This window comes from Suncus etruscus, chromosome 3 (assembly GCF_024139225.1).
Source record: "Suncus etruscus isolate mSunEtr1 chromosome 3, mSunEtr1.pri.cur, whole genome shotgun sequence".
Lineage (NCBI taxonomy): Eukaryota > Metazoa > Chordata > Mammalia > Eulipotyphla > Soricidae > Suncus > Suncus etruscus.
This window is the reverse complement of record NC_064850.1, coordinates 139,996,622-140,013,602: the sequence shown is the minus strand read 5'-3', so window position 1 is coordinate 140,013,602 and position 16,981 is coordinate 139,996,622. Positions and strand designations below refer to the sequence as shown.

At 40.6% G+C, this 16,981-nt stretch overlaps 2 protein-coding genes across 2 annotated transcripts in view; one reads left to right on the top strand and one right to left on the bottom strand.

Annotated features, from left to right (window-relative positions):
• The window catches only part of CENPP (centromere protein P), a 250,947-nt gene that overhangs the window by 111,246 nt on the left and 122,720 nt on the right, over window positions 1–16,981 (bottom strand). The window lies entirely within an intron of this gene.
• ASPN (asporin) overlaps window positions 1–16,981 on the top strand; it is a 35,588-nt gene that overhangs the window by 2,839 nt on the left and 15,768 nt on the right. Inside the window, exon 2 of the mRNA XM_049770103.1 lies at window positions 7,530–7,803. Coding sequence (XP_049626060.1) covers window positions 7,560–7,803 — 244 coding nt within the window. The 5' untranslated portion in view covers window positions 7,530–7,559. The remainder of the gene's footprint in view (window positions 1–7,529; window positions 7,804–16,981) is intronic.

The window sequence follows — 16,981 nt, the reverse complement described above, 5'->3', positions numbered from 1 at the left end:
GTTTTTACAAGCAATAATTATAAGCAAATGTAAAAGAGGACACTAATTTTATATGATTATAGAAGGAGGAATTTCTTTTCTTTTTTTTTTTTTTTTTTTTTTTTGGTTTTTGGGTCACACCCGGCAGTGTTCAGGGGTTACTCCTGGCTCCATGCTCTGAAATCGCCCCTGGCAGGGGACCATATGGAATGCCGGGATTCGAACCACCATCCTTCTGCATGTAAGGCAAACGCCTTACCTCAGGCTCTCTCTCCGGCCCCCAAGAAGGAGGAATTTCTGATGCCAGTATCAAACCTTTATGATCACCACAATGAATGCCAGCAGTAAAGCTGGATGCCTTCAGAAGGTAGTGCTCACTGCCATCTTTCACTAGAACTTTTACATTCTAGTCCAGAAACTCCACCAAGGAGTTTCAATTAGGTAGCAACTGTAGATTTTAAGATGTCTGTCCTCCTTCACAAGGAAAAGATAGGCTAACTGGCTATGCCAAAGTCTCACAAACCTTCCAAGTGCAGCAGACACTGCATTGTCCAGCCTCAGAGGCCACTGTCCTCTCTCACCAAAGGTAGAGAGGACACCTCTCACCAATGAAGTCAACAGCGTTGTAGAGGGGAAAGTGCCCAAGCTCCTCTCTCACTCTGTGCCCTGACCTTTTGGCCCTTTCCAGAAGTTATGGTCTCCCCACACAGTGTCCCTCTACCACCAGCACCTACTTTCCACCTCATTCTGGATTCTCTAGCAGGGGTCTTCAAACTACGGCCCGCGGGCCACATATTGTATTTATTCCCATTTTGTTTCTTCACTTCTAAATAAGATATATGCAGCGTGCATAGAAATTTGTTCATAATTTTTGTTTTTACTGTAATCTGGCCCTCCAACAGTCTGAAGGACAGTGAACTGGCCCCCTGTTTAAAAAGTTTAAGGACCCCTGATAGGGTCACAGAAAGACATGAAGGAGACCGAGGTTTACAAAAAGAGAAGTGACTGCCAAGCCACAGGAAAGCTGAAATGTACTCTTGGATTCCCATTTGAAATCTTACACATCTTACTCTTGCTAAATTTTATTTCTTTTTTAGTTTAGGGGCTACACCCAGCTATGCTCAATATTTACTCCTGGCTCTGCACTCAGGGTTCACTTCTAGCAAGGTTCACGGAACCTTGGGCCAGAGAGATTAGCACAGAAGTAGGACATTTGCTTGCATGTGACTGACCCGGCACTGACCCTGGTTCAATCCTCAGCATCCCATACAGTTTTCCAAGTCTGCCACGAGGGATTTCTGAGCACAAAACCAAGAGTAAACTCTGGAAGCCACTGAGTGTGGCCAAAAAAAAAAAAAAAAAAAAAAAGTTCATGGAACCTTATGTGATGCCAGGGCTCGAACCTAGGTTGGCCAAGTGCAAGGCAAGTGCATTACTCGTACAACCACTCTGGTCCTCAGTATACTTCTTGTTGTTGTTTTTTTAAGTTCTATGATTTTCTTAGGTTGATATTTCAAGTATATTAAGTGTTAAGTTTACTTTTCAGGAAACTTATACTTTATAGAAAACTATCAGTTTTATATGTATATATAATCAGTTATATATATAAAGTCATAGATATATAACTTATATATAAAAACCCAAGTTTTGGGGCCAGAGAGATAGCAAAGCGGTAGGGCATTTGCCTTAGATGCAGAAGAATGGTGGTTCAAATCCCAGCATCCCATATGGTCCCTCGAGCCTGCCAAGAGTGATTCTGAAAATAGAGCCAGGAGTAACCCTTGAGAACTGCCAGGTGTGACCCAAAAACCAAGACAAAAAAAAAAAAAAAAAAGAAAAGAAAAAAACACCCCAAGTTTTCACATTAAAATACAGAAATAACCAGCAAATTCAAAATCTACCTTTACCAAAATATTCATCTTCCATGAAGTGGAATTAATAAAGTAGGATTCCAGAAAGTTTTTATATTAGATACTGTTGTTTGAGTTGGAGGAAACAGGGGGAGTGTATGGGAAACTTTGATTGTACACAAGCCATCTAATGATACCAAAGTGAAAAAGTCAAAAGCATTTAGAGGACTAAAGCAAATATTTTGTTGGTAGTCTGATATTTAAAACATTTAAAACATAACAGTTATTAAAAATATGTTTCAGAGCGAGGGGAAAAATCCTTCACCTATGATATCCTATTTATTAAGTTTGTATATTCAACTTCAATCTTTTCACATGTGTGGTGTCTTTTATTAATGTCTTTATTTCTGCTGGTCCCAGGAAGTAAATTGAGAGTTACAAGAAGCAGTTATCATTTATGCTAAAGAATGTCACTGTCAGTGTTCCAGGGACCACACATTTGGAGATTTCTTTAAACTGTCAGTCACAACATACACAACAGTCTACTTATAGCTTAGTTCTATTTACAAACTCAGACATTTGTTTTTAGTTTTTATATTACTTCACCTGACACTCATTAACTTTTACAACAGAACTCTTCCCTTATCTGAGTGTCAATTAGGAATAGTGGCTTTGGTTTTTGAGCTGTGAAGTGCAAAAGAAGAGGGTAGGGAGAGCCGAGTTCTGGAGATTGTTGAGACATATTCCACTTCACAGATTCAGGATTCTAATATGGTATTTGTTTTCTTTTGTTTATTTTGTGTTGCTGGGAACTGCTAGGTCACAGGCATGCAAGACATGCACTTTACTAGTGAGACACATCCATACTCACAGCATTTAACACTGTGCCTTGTACATAGTGCTCACTTGATAACAAGATAATTGAAAAACACCTACAACCTTGAATAAAGCAAAATGGCACTGGATTTAGCAGTTTTCATGTCAAGATCAGAAAAAATTAGATAGAAGGAGTTATGGACTTAGGAGACAGAGTTGCAATGGAAGAATGATATAAAAATGCACTGAATCAGGGACAATCTTGAATTTAGCTAAGGACTAAATGTTGAATTAGCAAGGATATTAGAATCTTGGTAATCAAGGTAAAGTTGAGCAACAACCAAGCTTTTAAGGAGCTAGGAATTACACAGAAGCCAAAGGTCAAGAGATATGATGAACAAAGTTAGGCAGTCAAGTCAGAGATGAAATATTACTGAAAATGAGCCCCAGTTTTCTATCACCAGCTACCCATGCCAAGAATCCAGGGTAACTGGAATACAGAAACTTATTCTGCCTGTTCTCCCAAGCCAACCTCCAGAAGCCAGTAGGTCTTGAGTCTCCAGCAGGATCTCAGTGACCATACAACTACTTCCAATCCTACCCTCTAACTGTACAAAGCTCTTTGCAAAAATATATCCTGACAACAGCATGCAAAAGTGTTGGAGAGGTGCAGGGTGTGCTGTAAGGCCAGTAGACGTCTAGATAAAATGCTGAATCTGGGACTGGAGCGATAGTACAACGAGTAGGGTGTTTTCTTTGCATTCACTGATCCTGGGTTCAATCCCAACATCCTTTATAGTCCCTTGAGTACTGTCAATAATAATTCATGGGCCCGGAGAGATAGCACAGCGGCGTTTGCCTTGCAAACAGCTGATCCAGGACCAAAGGTGGTTGGTTCGAATCCCGGTGTCCCATATGGTCCCCCGTGCCTGCCAGGAGCTATTTCTGAGCAGACAGCCAGGAGTAACCCCTGAGCACTGCCGGGTGTGACCCAAAAACCAAAAAAAAAAACAAAAAACAAAAAACAACAACAACAACAAAAAAAACAACAATAATAATTCATAAATGCAGAGCCAGAAGTAACTCTGAGCATTGCTGGGTGTGGCCCCAAATAAAAAACAAATAAAAAAAAAGTTGAGATATCCTACCTGACTGCACAGGAAAAGAGCAGAGGGCACATGTTCAGACAGAAGTTCCGTGACCTTGGTGAAGTCACATAGGTTCTGTGAATCCCATTTTTCCTGATTAATGAGAGGGAAACATCAATAATCTCCCACGGTAATGTGAATATGGGAAGCTGGGCTTGTTCTGAAGAAGGATTCAAAAAGGACAATTGAAATGCAACAAGTTTTGCTGTTCTTTTATGTGTATCATAATCTGTTTTTTGTTTGAGTTATAGAAACAGACAGCCATTCAGATACCTTGTAGGCAAAAGTTCATGATGCCACTTAAGTTTCTAAGATTAAGAAATGCTTAAAAAAAGGGGGGGTTGTCGGAGCGATAACGCAGCAGTAGGGCATTTGTCTTGCACAAGATCTAGGACCAAAAAAAAAAAAAGAAGGGCCGGAGAGATAGCATGGAGGTAGGGCATTTGCCCTGCATGCAGAAGGATGGTGGCTAGAATCCTGGCATCCCATATGGTCCCCTGAGTCTGCCAGGAGGAAGTTCCAAGTCAGGAATAAGACCTGAGCGCTGCCCGGTATGACCCAAAAATAAAAAAAAAAAAGAAGGGGCCGGAGAGGTGGTGCTAGAGGTAAGGTATCTGCCTTGCAAGCACTGCGGTTCGACCCCCCGGCATCCCATATGGTACCCCCAAGCCAGGAGTGATTTCTGAGAGCATAGCCAGGAGTAACCCCCTGAGCATCAAACAGGTGTGCCCCCCCCCAAAAAAAAAGAAAAAAAGAAAAATTAATTGGGGGGGAGGCTGGAGAAATAACACAGGCGTGTTTGCCTTGCAAGCAGCCAATCCAGGACAGATGGTGATTCGAATCCTGGCATCCTATCCAGTCCCTCATGCCTGCCAGGAGAGATTTCTGAGTGTAGAGTCAGGAGTAACCCCTGAATGCTGCAGGGTGTGACCCAAAAACCAAAAACTAAAATGCTATTTATGAGATGAATTATTACCAACTAATAATTGATTTAATAACTGCTGACAATAGGAATATATAACTCTCCCCTAATGATTTATGATTAGTATGTCTAAAGAAGAGCAGCTATCCAGATACAATAAGTTGATTTAGGCACTGCAAGCAGCTGGCACTAGTCAAGATCTGTGAAAATTGGGTTTAAAGCACTAAATCTTGCTAAGGTTGGCACAATATTGAATATTATGCAGTCCTTTAATCACAGGTGCTATTTATTAGCTAGTATTCAAACAAGGCAGCTTAGCTGCAAGTTGGGGTGACTAAGGCTCAGGGACATCTGGGCAGCCTGCTATAAACAGTCTCATCAATGGACAATAGTGCAGAGTCAAACATATGTCCCAAATGGAAGACTATCATAAATCTGTTTGAAAATGAACAATACGGGGCCGGTAAGGTGTCTGCCTTGCAAGTGTTAGCCAAGGAAGGACCGTGGTTCCATCCCCTGGCATCCCATATGGTCCCCCCAAGCCAGGGGCGATTTCTGAGCACTTAGCCAGGAGTAACCCCTGAGCATCAAACAGGTGTGGCCCGAAAAAACAAAAAAACAAAAAAAAATGAACAATGCCCTTTTTTCTGTTAAAATTTTAAGGAATATGTTTCAACAGGTGATGGTAAAGCAATCATAATATGTAAGTAAACTTACGAGGGTATTGGGGATAAATCTTGCTTAGAAAGATCTAATGTGAACATTCTGATTTTTACTGGACTTTAAAAGAATACAACTGAAAATAATTCCCAAACTAGAAAGCACAGGAAAAATGAAAAAAAAAAGTATTAACACAACAACAACAACAACAACAACAGTCTGGATATCAGATGCTTTGGATCAGGTATTAGAAAAAACAGACTAGAAAGGATAATCCCAATGACACTGTGGAAAAAGTGATCAACTCTATGAGTGATGGTCAGTGAAAAAAGAAGCCAACTCTAGAAAGCTTCCAGATGTGGTAAAAGGACATTGTTTTACTATGTAAATGACAAATAGGCTCAGGTAGGATACTGGTTCTTTTGGTGGGGAGGGGCTACTCCAGAAGTGCTTAGGGATTACTCCTATTATGTGTTCAAAGATTACACTTGGTGTACTAGTTGAACCATATGGGATACCAGTAATCAAACCCTGGTTGGCCATATGCAAAGCAAATGCAGTACCCAATGTACTATTGATCCCTGTTTTTTGTTTTAAAATATTTACTGATTTTCTAAGTATAATGTTACTTATCAATATAAAAATGAAAGAAAACAAAGACATGCTATTTATAGATTCCCTCTACTATATAACGTAGAATGTATTCAGTAGTTTGTGGGGGGAGTCAGTTTGGAAATGCTTGCTTTCCTGTATAAATTAATGGTCTTAACATTTCCAGACCAAAAACTACAAAACTACCAAGTCTTTCTAAATAGGAACATTGAATTTTGGGATAGCTAAGAGAACAAACCACATTTGTGCCAATTTTTTGTTTGCCATTTGAGTGATAAGTATGCTAAATATGTTTTATTTATATTTATCTTTATTTCAAAATATTTCATACCTTAAATATCTTTTGCAAATACTTTGTGGGTTCCAAAGTATTTCAAGGAGTAAATATACTTTTATTTTATACTTCTCTTTACCATTAATATTCTTTTATTTTTCTTGATCCTATAAACATGTCTGTGATAAACATCTTTGCTTATCCCATTTTTTCCTGAGAGCAGATTCCAAAAAGGAGAACTATTGAATAAAAAAATTGACTATTATTTATTCATGTTATTATTTGAGGGAGGTGTTGGGCCACACCTAGCAGAGTGCAGGTACTGTGTTTAGGAATATATAGGGGACCCAGGATCAAACTCAAGTTGCCCATGTATATGGAATGTGCTAAAACTCCTGTACTTGCACCTTTCTAGCTGCATTAAAAAATATTTCAAAGATATTTTTTGTAGTAGGACATATCCAGAAGTGTTCAGAGATGACACCTGGCATGCCTGGGGGATCATATAGGACAGGGGTCTCAAACTCAATTTACCTGGGGGCCGCAGGAGGCAAAGTCAGGGTGAGGCAGGGCTGCATAAGGGATTTCGCTTACCGAATATTCGCAATAAAAAATCGCATTAGTAAGAAAAAATCGCAAAAAAAAAATCCCATTAAACATTTGCATACCCCGAACGGAACTGCTTGGTGTATGCGAATGTTTAATGCGATTCTTTTCTTACTAATGTGATTTTTATTGTGATTATTCAGTAAGCAAATAATCGTGAGTACTGCGACGGCCACATGCCACAAAATGTTGTATGGAGGGCCGCAAATGGCCCGTGGGCCGAGAGTTTGAGACCCCTAATATAAGATAATGGGGATTGAACTCAAGTTAGACATATGCAGAGCAAGCACTTTACATGCTGTACCATCTCTCCAGTCCCTGAACATTTATTTTCACATCAAACTAGTTGTGCTTAGGAATTACTATTGGCTTGGCACTCAGAGATTGTTCCTGGCAGACTCTACCATAGGGGGTGCTGAGGATAGAACCCAGTTCAGCCATGCACACCTTACCTACTATACTATCTCTCCAGCCCCTGGAAAATATAAGCTTAAAGCTTTGATGCATCAAAGCATACTGTAGTATTCAAAAAGATTTCTAATAAACTAACTTTTACCTTAAAAATGGGTAGAAAAGGCCTTTTGTGGTTCTACTGCCAGTTCTGAGAATACACAGAGAAGCTATTGGCTTAGAAATTAACCCAATCCTTAATGTCTCCTCAGTCCTAGGCTGGCCTCGTTACATGAGACAACATGAAGGGATGTGTGCTGCTAGCTTTTTTGGCTTTGTGTTCTGCCAAACCCTTCTCTCGCTCTTCCTACAAGACACTGAAGGACATGATGCTGAAGGACATGGAAGATGCAGAGGACAGCGACACTGACAACTCTCTCTTTCCAACAAAAGAACCAGTCAACCCTTTCTTCCCATTTGATCTGTTTCCAACATGTCCATTTGGATGCCAATGCTACTCAAGGGTTGTACACTGCTCTGATCTAGGTAAGAACAAGTCAATTTACTTTAGCCAAGACTGTAGTTAGGAGCTGGAGAGATAGCACAGTGGTAGGGTGTTTGTCTTGCATGCGGCAGACCCAGGACAGACCTGGGTTCGATTCCCGGCATCCCATATGGTCCCCAGAGCTTGACAGGTGATTTCTGAACTCAAAGCCAGGAGTAACTCAAGTGCCGCTGGGTGTGCCCCCCCCCAAAAAAAAAGACTAGTTAGGACCCAATGAAAATAACAAGGAAGTACTCACCCAAATTCAAGTACCTTACTGTTGTTTTTTAATTAAAACATTTTTGTTAATGTTTAGGTCATATCCATTGATCCTTAAGGGTTACTCCTGGCTCAGGACTCAGGAATCACTCTTGGCATGGTTGGGGGACAATATGGGATACCTGGTACCAAACATGTGTTGGGTGGATGCAAAGAAAGCACCCTAGCTACTCTCTTATCTCTCCAGTCCTGAGTCTTGTTAATTTTTAAAGAAGTTTCTTGTTTAAACATTTTGAAAGTTTACTAGATCATCAACTATTTTAAAAATCTTTAAACGTGGGGGGTGGGAGAGATAGCACGGAGGTAAAGCGTTTGCCTTGAAAGCAAAAGGTCATTGGTTTGAATCCCAGCATCCCATATGGTCCCCCAAGCCTGCCAGGAGCGATTTCTGAGCATGGAGCCAGGAGTAATCCCTGAGCGCTGCCAGGTGTGACCCCCTCCCCCCCAAAAAAAAATCTTTAAACGTTTTTATTCCCACACCTGGCAGCACTCACGGGTTACTCCTGGCTCTGAGCTCAGAAATCGCTGTTGGGGCCTGAGTGATAGAGCAGCAGTAGGGTGTTTGCCTTGCACCTCAGTTGGATTCCCCAGCATCCTATATGGTCCCCCAAGCCAGAAGCAATTTCTTTTTTTTTTTTTTTTTGTTTTTTTTTGTTTTTGGGCCACACCTGCTGATGCTCAGGGTCTACTCCTGGCTATGCACTGAGAAATTGTTTATATATATATATCGCTCCTGGCACACTCAGGGGACCATATGAGATGCCAAGAATCAAACTCAGGTCTGTCCTGGATTGGCTGCATGCAAGGCAAATGCCCTACTGCTGTGCTCTCCGGACTCCTAAAACCTTTAAACTTTTTAAACACAAAAAACAGAACGAGGGGTCAGGCGGTGGCGCTAGAGGTAAGGTGCCTGCCTTGCCTGCGCTAGCCTAGGACGGACCTCTGTTCGATCCCCCGGTGTCCCATATGGTCTCCCAAGCCAGGAGCGACTTCTGAGTGCATAGCCAGGAGTAACCCCTGAGCGTCAAATGGGTGTGGCCCCCCCCAAAAAAAAGTGTTAAAAAAAAAAAACAGAATGATTTAAGCTGTAGGATGGCTTCTTTTTGAGGGGAACACATCCAGAAGTGCTCAGGGGACAGACATATGAGATGCCAGGAATCAAACCTACTTCAGTTATGTGCAAGGCAAACACCTTACCTGCTATGCTATTGCTCTGGCTTGTTTTCTTTCTTATTTTCTTTTTTAAAATAAATTTTTTTTTTTTTTGGTTTTTGGGCCACACCCGGTAACGCTCAGGGGTTACTCCTGGCTATGTGCTCAGAAGTTGCTCCTGGCTTGGGGGACCATATGGGACACCGGGGGATCGAACCGCGGTCTGTCCAAGGCTAGCGCAGGCAAGGCAGGCACCTTACCTTTAGCGCCACCGCCCAGCCCCCTTTAATTGAATCACTTTGAGGTAATTACAAATTGGTTCATGTTTGTGTTTCAGTCAATGTCCAATACCCATCCCTTCACCAATGTGCATTTCCTGCCACTAGTGTCTCCAGTTTTCCCTCCCTGCTGCCTACCTCTATGGCAGACATTCCCCCCTTCCTTATAGACACTTTAATTAGTAACATTGATACTGAAGGTATACCATGTATATCCTTTTACCTCCTTTCAGCACCCAGAGATCATTTAAAACAGGGGTCTCAAACTCAATTTACTTGGGGGCCGCAGGAGGCAAAGTCGGGGTGAGGCAGGGCCGCATAAGAGATTTCGCTTGCCAAATATTCGCAATAAAAAATCGCATTAGTAAGAAAAAAACCCGCAAAAAATCGCATTAAACATTCGCATACCCCGAACTGCTCGGGGTAGCGAATGTTTAATGCGATTTTTTTCTTACTAATGTGATTTTTATTGCGATTACTCGGTAAGTGAATAATTGCAAATACTGCGATATTTGAAGGCTGGCCGCGGGCCACAAAATGTTGTACGGAGGGCCGCAAACGGACTGTGGGCCGCGAATTTGAGACCCCTGATTTAGTGTGATCATTTTCAACTATCATTGACATAATGGTCTCTTCTCTGTCCTAACCGAATTTCTCAGCTCTTTGTGGCAAGCTTCCTACCATGGACCAATCTTCCTGGTCCTTGTCTCTATCGTCTTTGGGTACAATTATCATACTTAAAAATTATATCCCAGGGCCTGGAGAGATAACACAGCGGCATTTGCCTTGCAAGCAGCCGATCCAGGGGACCAAAGGTTCGAATCCCGGTGTCCCATATGGTCCCCCGTGCCTGCCAGGAGCTATTTCTGAGCAGACAGCCAGGAGTAACCCCTGAGCACCGCCGGGTGTGGCCCAAAAACCAAACCAAACCAAAACAAAACAAAAAAAAAATCCCACAACTGAGTGCAATCATTCTATGTCTATTCTTCTTCCCTCTGACTCATTCTCTCAGAATAATACTTTCCATATGCATCCATGTATAAGAAAATTTTATGACTTCATTTTTCCTAAAGATGCATAGTATTTCATTGTATAGATATATCAGATTATCCACTTATCTGTTCTTGGACACTTGGTTGTTTCTAGATACTGGCTATTGTGAATAGTGCTGAAATGAAAACAGAACTATAGATTTCTTTTCTGCATTGTTTTTGGATCCCTTGAGTATATAATTCAGAAGCGGTATTATTGGGTCATATGGAAATTCAATTTCCATTTTTTTGAGAAATGTTCATATTATCTACCTAAAGGCTGGATCAGTCAACATTCCTACCATCAGAGAATGAGTACGGTGGTTTTCTTTTTTTTTTCCCAAATTGAAGTCACAATGCTTTCATTTTTGTTCATCCAGTGGTCCTCAAACTATGGCCCATGGGCCACATATTGTATTTATATCTGTTTTGTTTCTTCATTGCAAAATAAGATATATGCATAAGAATTGTGCATAAGAATTCATTCATAAGTTTTGTTTTTACTATAGTCAGACCCTCCAATGGTCTGAGGGACAGTGAACTGGCCCTTTGTTTAAAAAGTTTGAGGACCCCTGATCCAGACAATGAATATTATTATAGCTGAATATTAGTATACTAGTAGGTTAAGACTTCTCTCTCGGGGCTGGGCGGTGGCGCTAAAGGTAAGGTGCCTGCCTTGCCTGCGCTAGCCTTGGATGGACGGCGGTTCGATCCCCCGGTGTCCCATATGGTCCCCCAAGCCAGGAGCAACTTCTGAGCATATAGCCAGGAGTAACCCCTGAGTGTTACCGGGTGTGGCCCAAAAACCAAAAAAAAAAAAAAAAAAAAAAAGACTTCTCTCTCCTCCATCACTCCCTCCATCTTCCCTTTCTTCCTCTGAGTCGGATCTTCAGAACATGTTCTTTTTAAAAATGGTTCTAAAAAAACACCTACTCCCATCATTTACTTTTTTGTTTTGTTTTTTGTTTGTTTGCTTTTGGGTCACACCTGGCGGTGCTCAGGGATTACTCCTGGCTGTCTGCTCAGAAATAGCTCCTGGCAGGCACAGGAGAACCATATGGGACACCGGGATTCGAGCCAACCACCTTTGGTCCTGGATCGGCTGCTTGCAAGACAAACGCTGCTGTGCTATCTCTCCGGGCCCCCATCATTTACTTTGGGGGGGGGCATACCTGGCAATGTTCAGGAGTTACACTGGGCTCTGCACTCAGGAACTACTCCTGGGGGGTTCTTGAGGGGACCCTATGGGATGCTGGGGATCAAATCCAAATCAGCTGTATGCAAGGAAAGTACCTTACCCCACTGTACTATTGCTCCAGCCCACATTTTTAACTTTTAATTTAAATTTTCTGGTTTTGGGGTCACACCCAGCTGCACTCATGGCTTACTTCTGGCTCTGTGCTCAGAAATCACACTTGAAAGTGCTCAGGAAACTATATCACAACCTGAGTCATGAGTAGGCTGTGTATAAGGCAAGTGCTTTACCCACTGTACTAGCTCTCCGATTCCTACTTTTCTTATTAGGTAGCACAGTTACAACCATGTCTATTCTTTTAGCTTTGATGTATAATACTACTTAATCACCACCACCAAGTACACACAACCCTTTATCAGAATCCTTTGTTATTTTTAGTCCATTATTCTTCCCACAAGCCCCCATCCCTATTATCCTCAGTGCTTGGTAATTTCAGTTGTGTAATCCAAGGTCAAGGGTTTGTCTATTGCCTCTTTTGTTTTTTTGTATATCACAAATGAGAGCAATCATTGGGTATTTGTCTTCCCTCTGACTTATTTCACTCTACATAGTTCCCTCCCGTTCCATCCAGATTGTAGCAAACTGAAAACTTTGATCTTTTCTTGCATAGTTTTCTACTGTGTATCTATACCACAACTTCTTTACTCAGTCATTTGTCCTTGAGCATTAAGTTGTTCACATATCCTAACTATTGTACTTAATACTACAAAGGATATAGATACATATTTAAGTTTTCAAATGAATATTTTGTGTTTAGGGAGAGAGGTCAAGGAGTAGAATTGCTGAATAAAAGCTCCTGATCCTACTTTTTTGTGAAGTCACTATACTGTTTTTCTAAGAAACTCTAACAGACAAAATTCCCACTAATTGTGAATTTTTCTTTGCATCCCTGTCAACATTGATTCTCATCAGAATAAGATGATTATATCATTGTCTTTTTTATTTGTTTCTATTATAACACTTTCATATACCTATTGGCTATCCATCAACTTCCCAATTTTTGGATAGGGTTATTAGTTGTTATTTTGCTTTCTGATGTCAACTTCCCCATTTTTGAATAGGGTTATTGGTTGTTATTTTGTTTTCTGATGTTGAACTCTGTTAATGCTTTAAGTATCTTGGCCTTTGTCTAATAGGCAATAAATATATTTTCTCCCATCAAATAAGGTCACCACCATCCTTTGCATCTCCTCCACTCTTACTGCCCATTGTGACCCTTGAGCAATTTCAGTCTTTTTTCCTAATTCGATTTCACAGTATCCCCTTTAGTTGCTTCATTTTTGTTGCAAATGGTAAAATTTCACACCCACATAAATAACAGACCTTTATCAAATCATTCATCAAAATAACCAATTTTTGGTTATTTCCATTTTTACCTATCATAAGCAATAGCAATAATAACTGGGACCCATAAACTCTTAAAATTAAGGATTCTTTTTTGGTGGGGGATCACACCCAGCAATGCTCAAGGTTGCTCCTCGCTCAACACTCAGAAATTATTCCTGGCAGGCTCAGGGGACCATATGGGATGCTGGAGATTGAACCCAGTCAGCCATATGCAAGGCAAACACCCTACCCACTGTGTTATTGCTCTGATCCCATATTATTCAGATAGAGAACTCAAAGTAAGAAGGCTAAATCATATAGTGGCTCTACTTTGAGCTTTTTTTTTTTTTTTTTTGGTTTGTGTTTTGTTGTTTCTTTGCCACACCTAACAATTTTCAGAGGTTACTCTTTGCACTAGGAATCACTGCTGGTGGTGCTCGGAGGACAATATGGGATGTCAGGGATCAAATCTGTGTTACCTGTGTACAAGACAAGTGTCTTACCCACTGTGCTAACATTCTAGCTCCAAACTTTGAGCTTATTAAGGGAGTGTCATACTGTTTTACAAAATGGCTGTGCCTATTTATACCTTTTTAAACTTTATTTTTAAAAAATTGCATCACATAGTTGACCATTTGTTTCCATATACCTGAGAATGAAGTAATTAAAAAATAGAAAGGAAAAAAGATAAGAAATAATTTTTTGTTTGTTTTTTTGGTCACAACCAGCAGCATTCGGGGGTTACTCCTGGCTCTACACTCAGAAATCGCCTCTGGCAGGCACAGGGGACCATATGGGATGCCTGGATTCGAACCACCGTCCTTCTGCATGCAAGGCAAATGCCTTACCTCCATGCTATCCCAAGAAAGAAATTTTTAAAAATAGAAAAAAATGAGTACCATAGCAAGCACATTTGTGTAAATTATTGTAACACCAATGAAGTCATTAATACAATGGCAGAAGGTTTAGTAAGCTCCTGTTAGGTGCCCATTCTGTTACAATGGTGTGTTCCTATAGGGATGGTAGCATCAAACAATTAAGTTGTCCAGAAATTCAATACATTATTACTGATTCTGCAGCTTTTAGGGACATGTTCTCAGCTGCCAGATCTCCTGAAAAAAAAAAAAGAGTATATGAAGAGGGTGCCCACACTCACTCCAAAAAGCCCCCAAAACAACTAAAAAAACCAGAAACTTGGTCAGAGTAGTCTCCCCAAAAAGAATCATAGAGGGGTGGTGAGGCAGGGCTATAAGCAAACTGATGATGCAGCAGGCATGGCTTTGGCAGGGTGGGGGCTTGGCCAGTCTTCTCCTCTCATGATGACCAGCTTTCTGCTGTATGACTGATGTATGGCTTGGTTCATATGTGTTCAAGAAAAGCGTGTGTGTAGAGCTGGCCCAGAGCAACCATGGTGCCTGTATTTGTGCCCAATTTATATTCTTTTTTTTTTTTTTTTTGCTTTTTGGGCCACACTTGATGACTCTTAGGGGTTATTTATGATTCTTCACTCAGAAATTGCTCTGGCTTGGGGGGCCATATGGGACGCTGGGGGATCGAACTGCGGTCAGGCGTAGGTCAGCAAGGCAAATACCCTACTGCTGCATCACTGCTCTGGCCCCACAATTTATATTCTTTTTTTTTTTTTTGGTTTTTGGGTCACACCCGGCGGTGCTCAGGGGTTACTCCTGGCTGTCTGCTCAGAAATAGCTCCTGGCAGGCACGGGGGACCATATGGGACACCGGGATTCGAACCAACCACCTTTGGTCCGGGATCGGCTGCTTGCAAGGCAAACGCCGCTGTGCTATCTCTCCGGGCCCCCACAATTTATATTCTTATCATCAGTATGGATTCCTTTTCTACTACTTTCTTGATATAATTTGTTATTATTCGCCTTGATGTAATCCATTCTCACAGGCATAAGCACACTGTGGTTCTGATGTGCATCCCCCTAATAATAAGTAGCATGAACATCTTTTCATGTGCCTGTGCGTACATGTATATCTTCATTGAAAAATCTATTCAGAGGTTCTGTTCATTTTCCTGTGCTAGGAGGTATAAGGACCTAGGCTCTTACTTGCAAAGCATATGCTCTACTGTTAAAGCCACATTCCCGAGTACTTCTTTGTTGATATTTTGTTTGTTTGCTTTTCATATTAAGCTGCATGAGGTCTTTTGTTTTATATACTTTGAAATTGGAAGTTTTTTGGATACTGGTATGTAAACATCTTACAGTAAGTAGGTTATGATTTTTTTTGACATTTTCTTTCACTGTTCAGTGACTTTTTATTTTGACATAGTCTTAGTTTATTTTTGCTTTAATTTCCCTTGCTCTTAGGAATAAGTCTCCAAGGTACCTCCCATAATATACAGCTCATGAGCTATCTTTTACATATGTTTTAGTTTCAGGCCTTATATCCAATTTGTTTGTTTGTTTGGGTCATACCTGGCAAGGCTCAGGGACTACTCCTGGCTCTATGCTCAGAAATTGCTCCTGGCAAGCTCGGGGGGACCACATGGGATGCCGGGATTCGAACTACCATCCCTTTGCATGCAAGTCAAATGCCCTACCTCCATGCTATCTCTCTGGCCCTTATATCCAGTTTTTAATCCATTTTGAACTTTATGTTTTGTGTGACATTAATAAGTGATTCAATGTCATTCTTTTCCATCTAACTGACCAGTTTTCCCATCACATCTGTTGATTTGATTTCCCTTTCCTTTGTACAGGTTATCTTTGTTACAGATTACTGATACTGTGTTAAAGGATTATTATTGGTATATAAATATATATGTATATATATATATATATATATGTATATATATATATAGGTTTATTCTGGGATCCTGAGTCTATTCCATGAGTCTACTGCATATCATACAGATTTAATTATTGCCACTTAGTAATATAGTTTGAAGTTGGGTAACTAGCTACACCCATTTTTCTTTTTCTCAAAGCTGCTTTAGCTATTCAGGTTTCTTGTGGTTTTAGTATATATTGATGCTACATATTAGTTTTGGTAGTTATAATTTCGGCCAGGTTAATTCTCCCATTCATGAATATTCACTGTCTCTTTAGCTATTAGTGTCTTGTTCTACATCTTTTTTTTTTTTTTTTTTTTGGTTTTTGGGTCATACCCAGCAGTGCTCAGGGGCTTCTCCTGGCAGGATCGAGGGGCCATATGGGATGCCAAGATTTGAACTATCGGGAGGGAGGGAGGGAGGGAAGGAGGGAAAAAAAAAAAAAGATTTGAACTATCATCAATCCTGAATCGGTTGCGTGCAAGGCAAAATACCCTACCGCTGTGCTATCTCTCCAGCCCCTATTCTACATCTTTTAACAGTTCTTTGTAGTTTTCATTACACAAACATTTCACTGCCTTTTGAAGATTTATTTTTAGAGATTTTACTATTTTCTCTTCCTTTCACGACCATTTGTTTTTGTTAAATCCAAAGTCTAAGTGGTGCTTGCATACCTGATTGCAGTGCTCACTAGGGATCACACTTATTTGCAGTGTTTGTATATCCTTAGTTGTGGTTTGCCTGAGATTGACACTTGTGGTGCTGAGAATCCCAGGCCAATGCTGCCAGGACTGATGCACTTAAATAAGGGACAGCTCTGGGGATTCAACTCTAAGCATCATGTCCATAACACAAGTGCTCTATCAGAGATAAATCCCCAGGACACCAAATACTCCATCCTTAACAATACAACTATAATTACATTGTTTTTTAAATCTCTATTTACTTATTTTTGTTTACATTAAATCATGCCATCAAGTAAAATTCTATGAAGACAAAATAAGGTGCCTAGTCCTATCCCTTCAACCTATGTTTTCATCATTATTATTAGTATTAGTT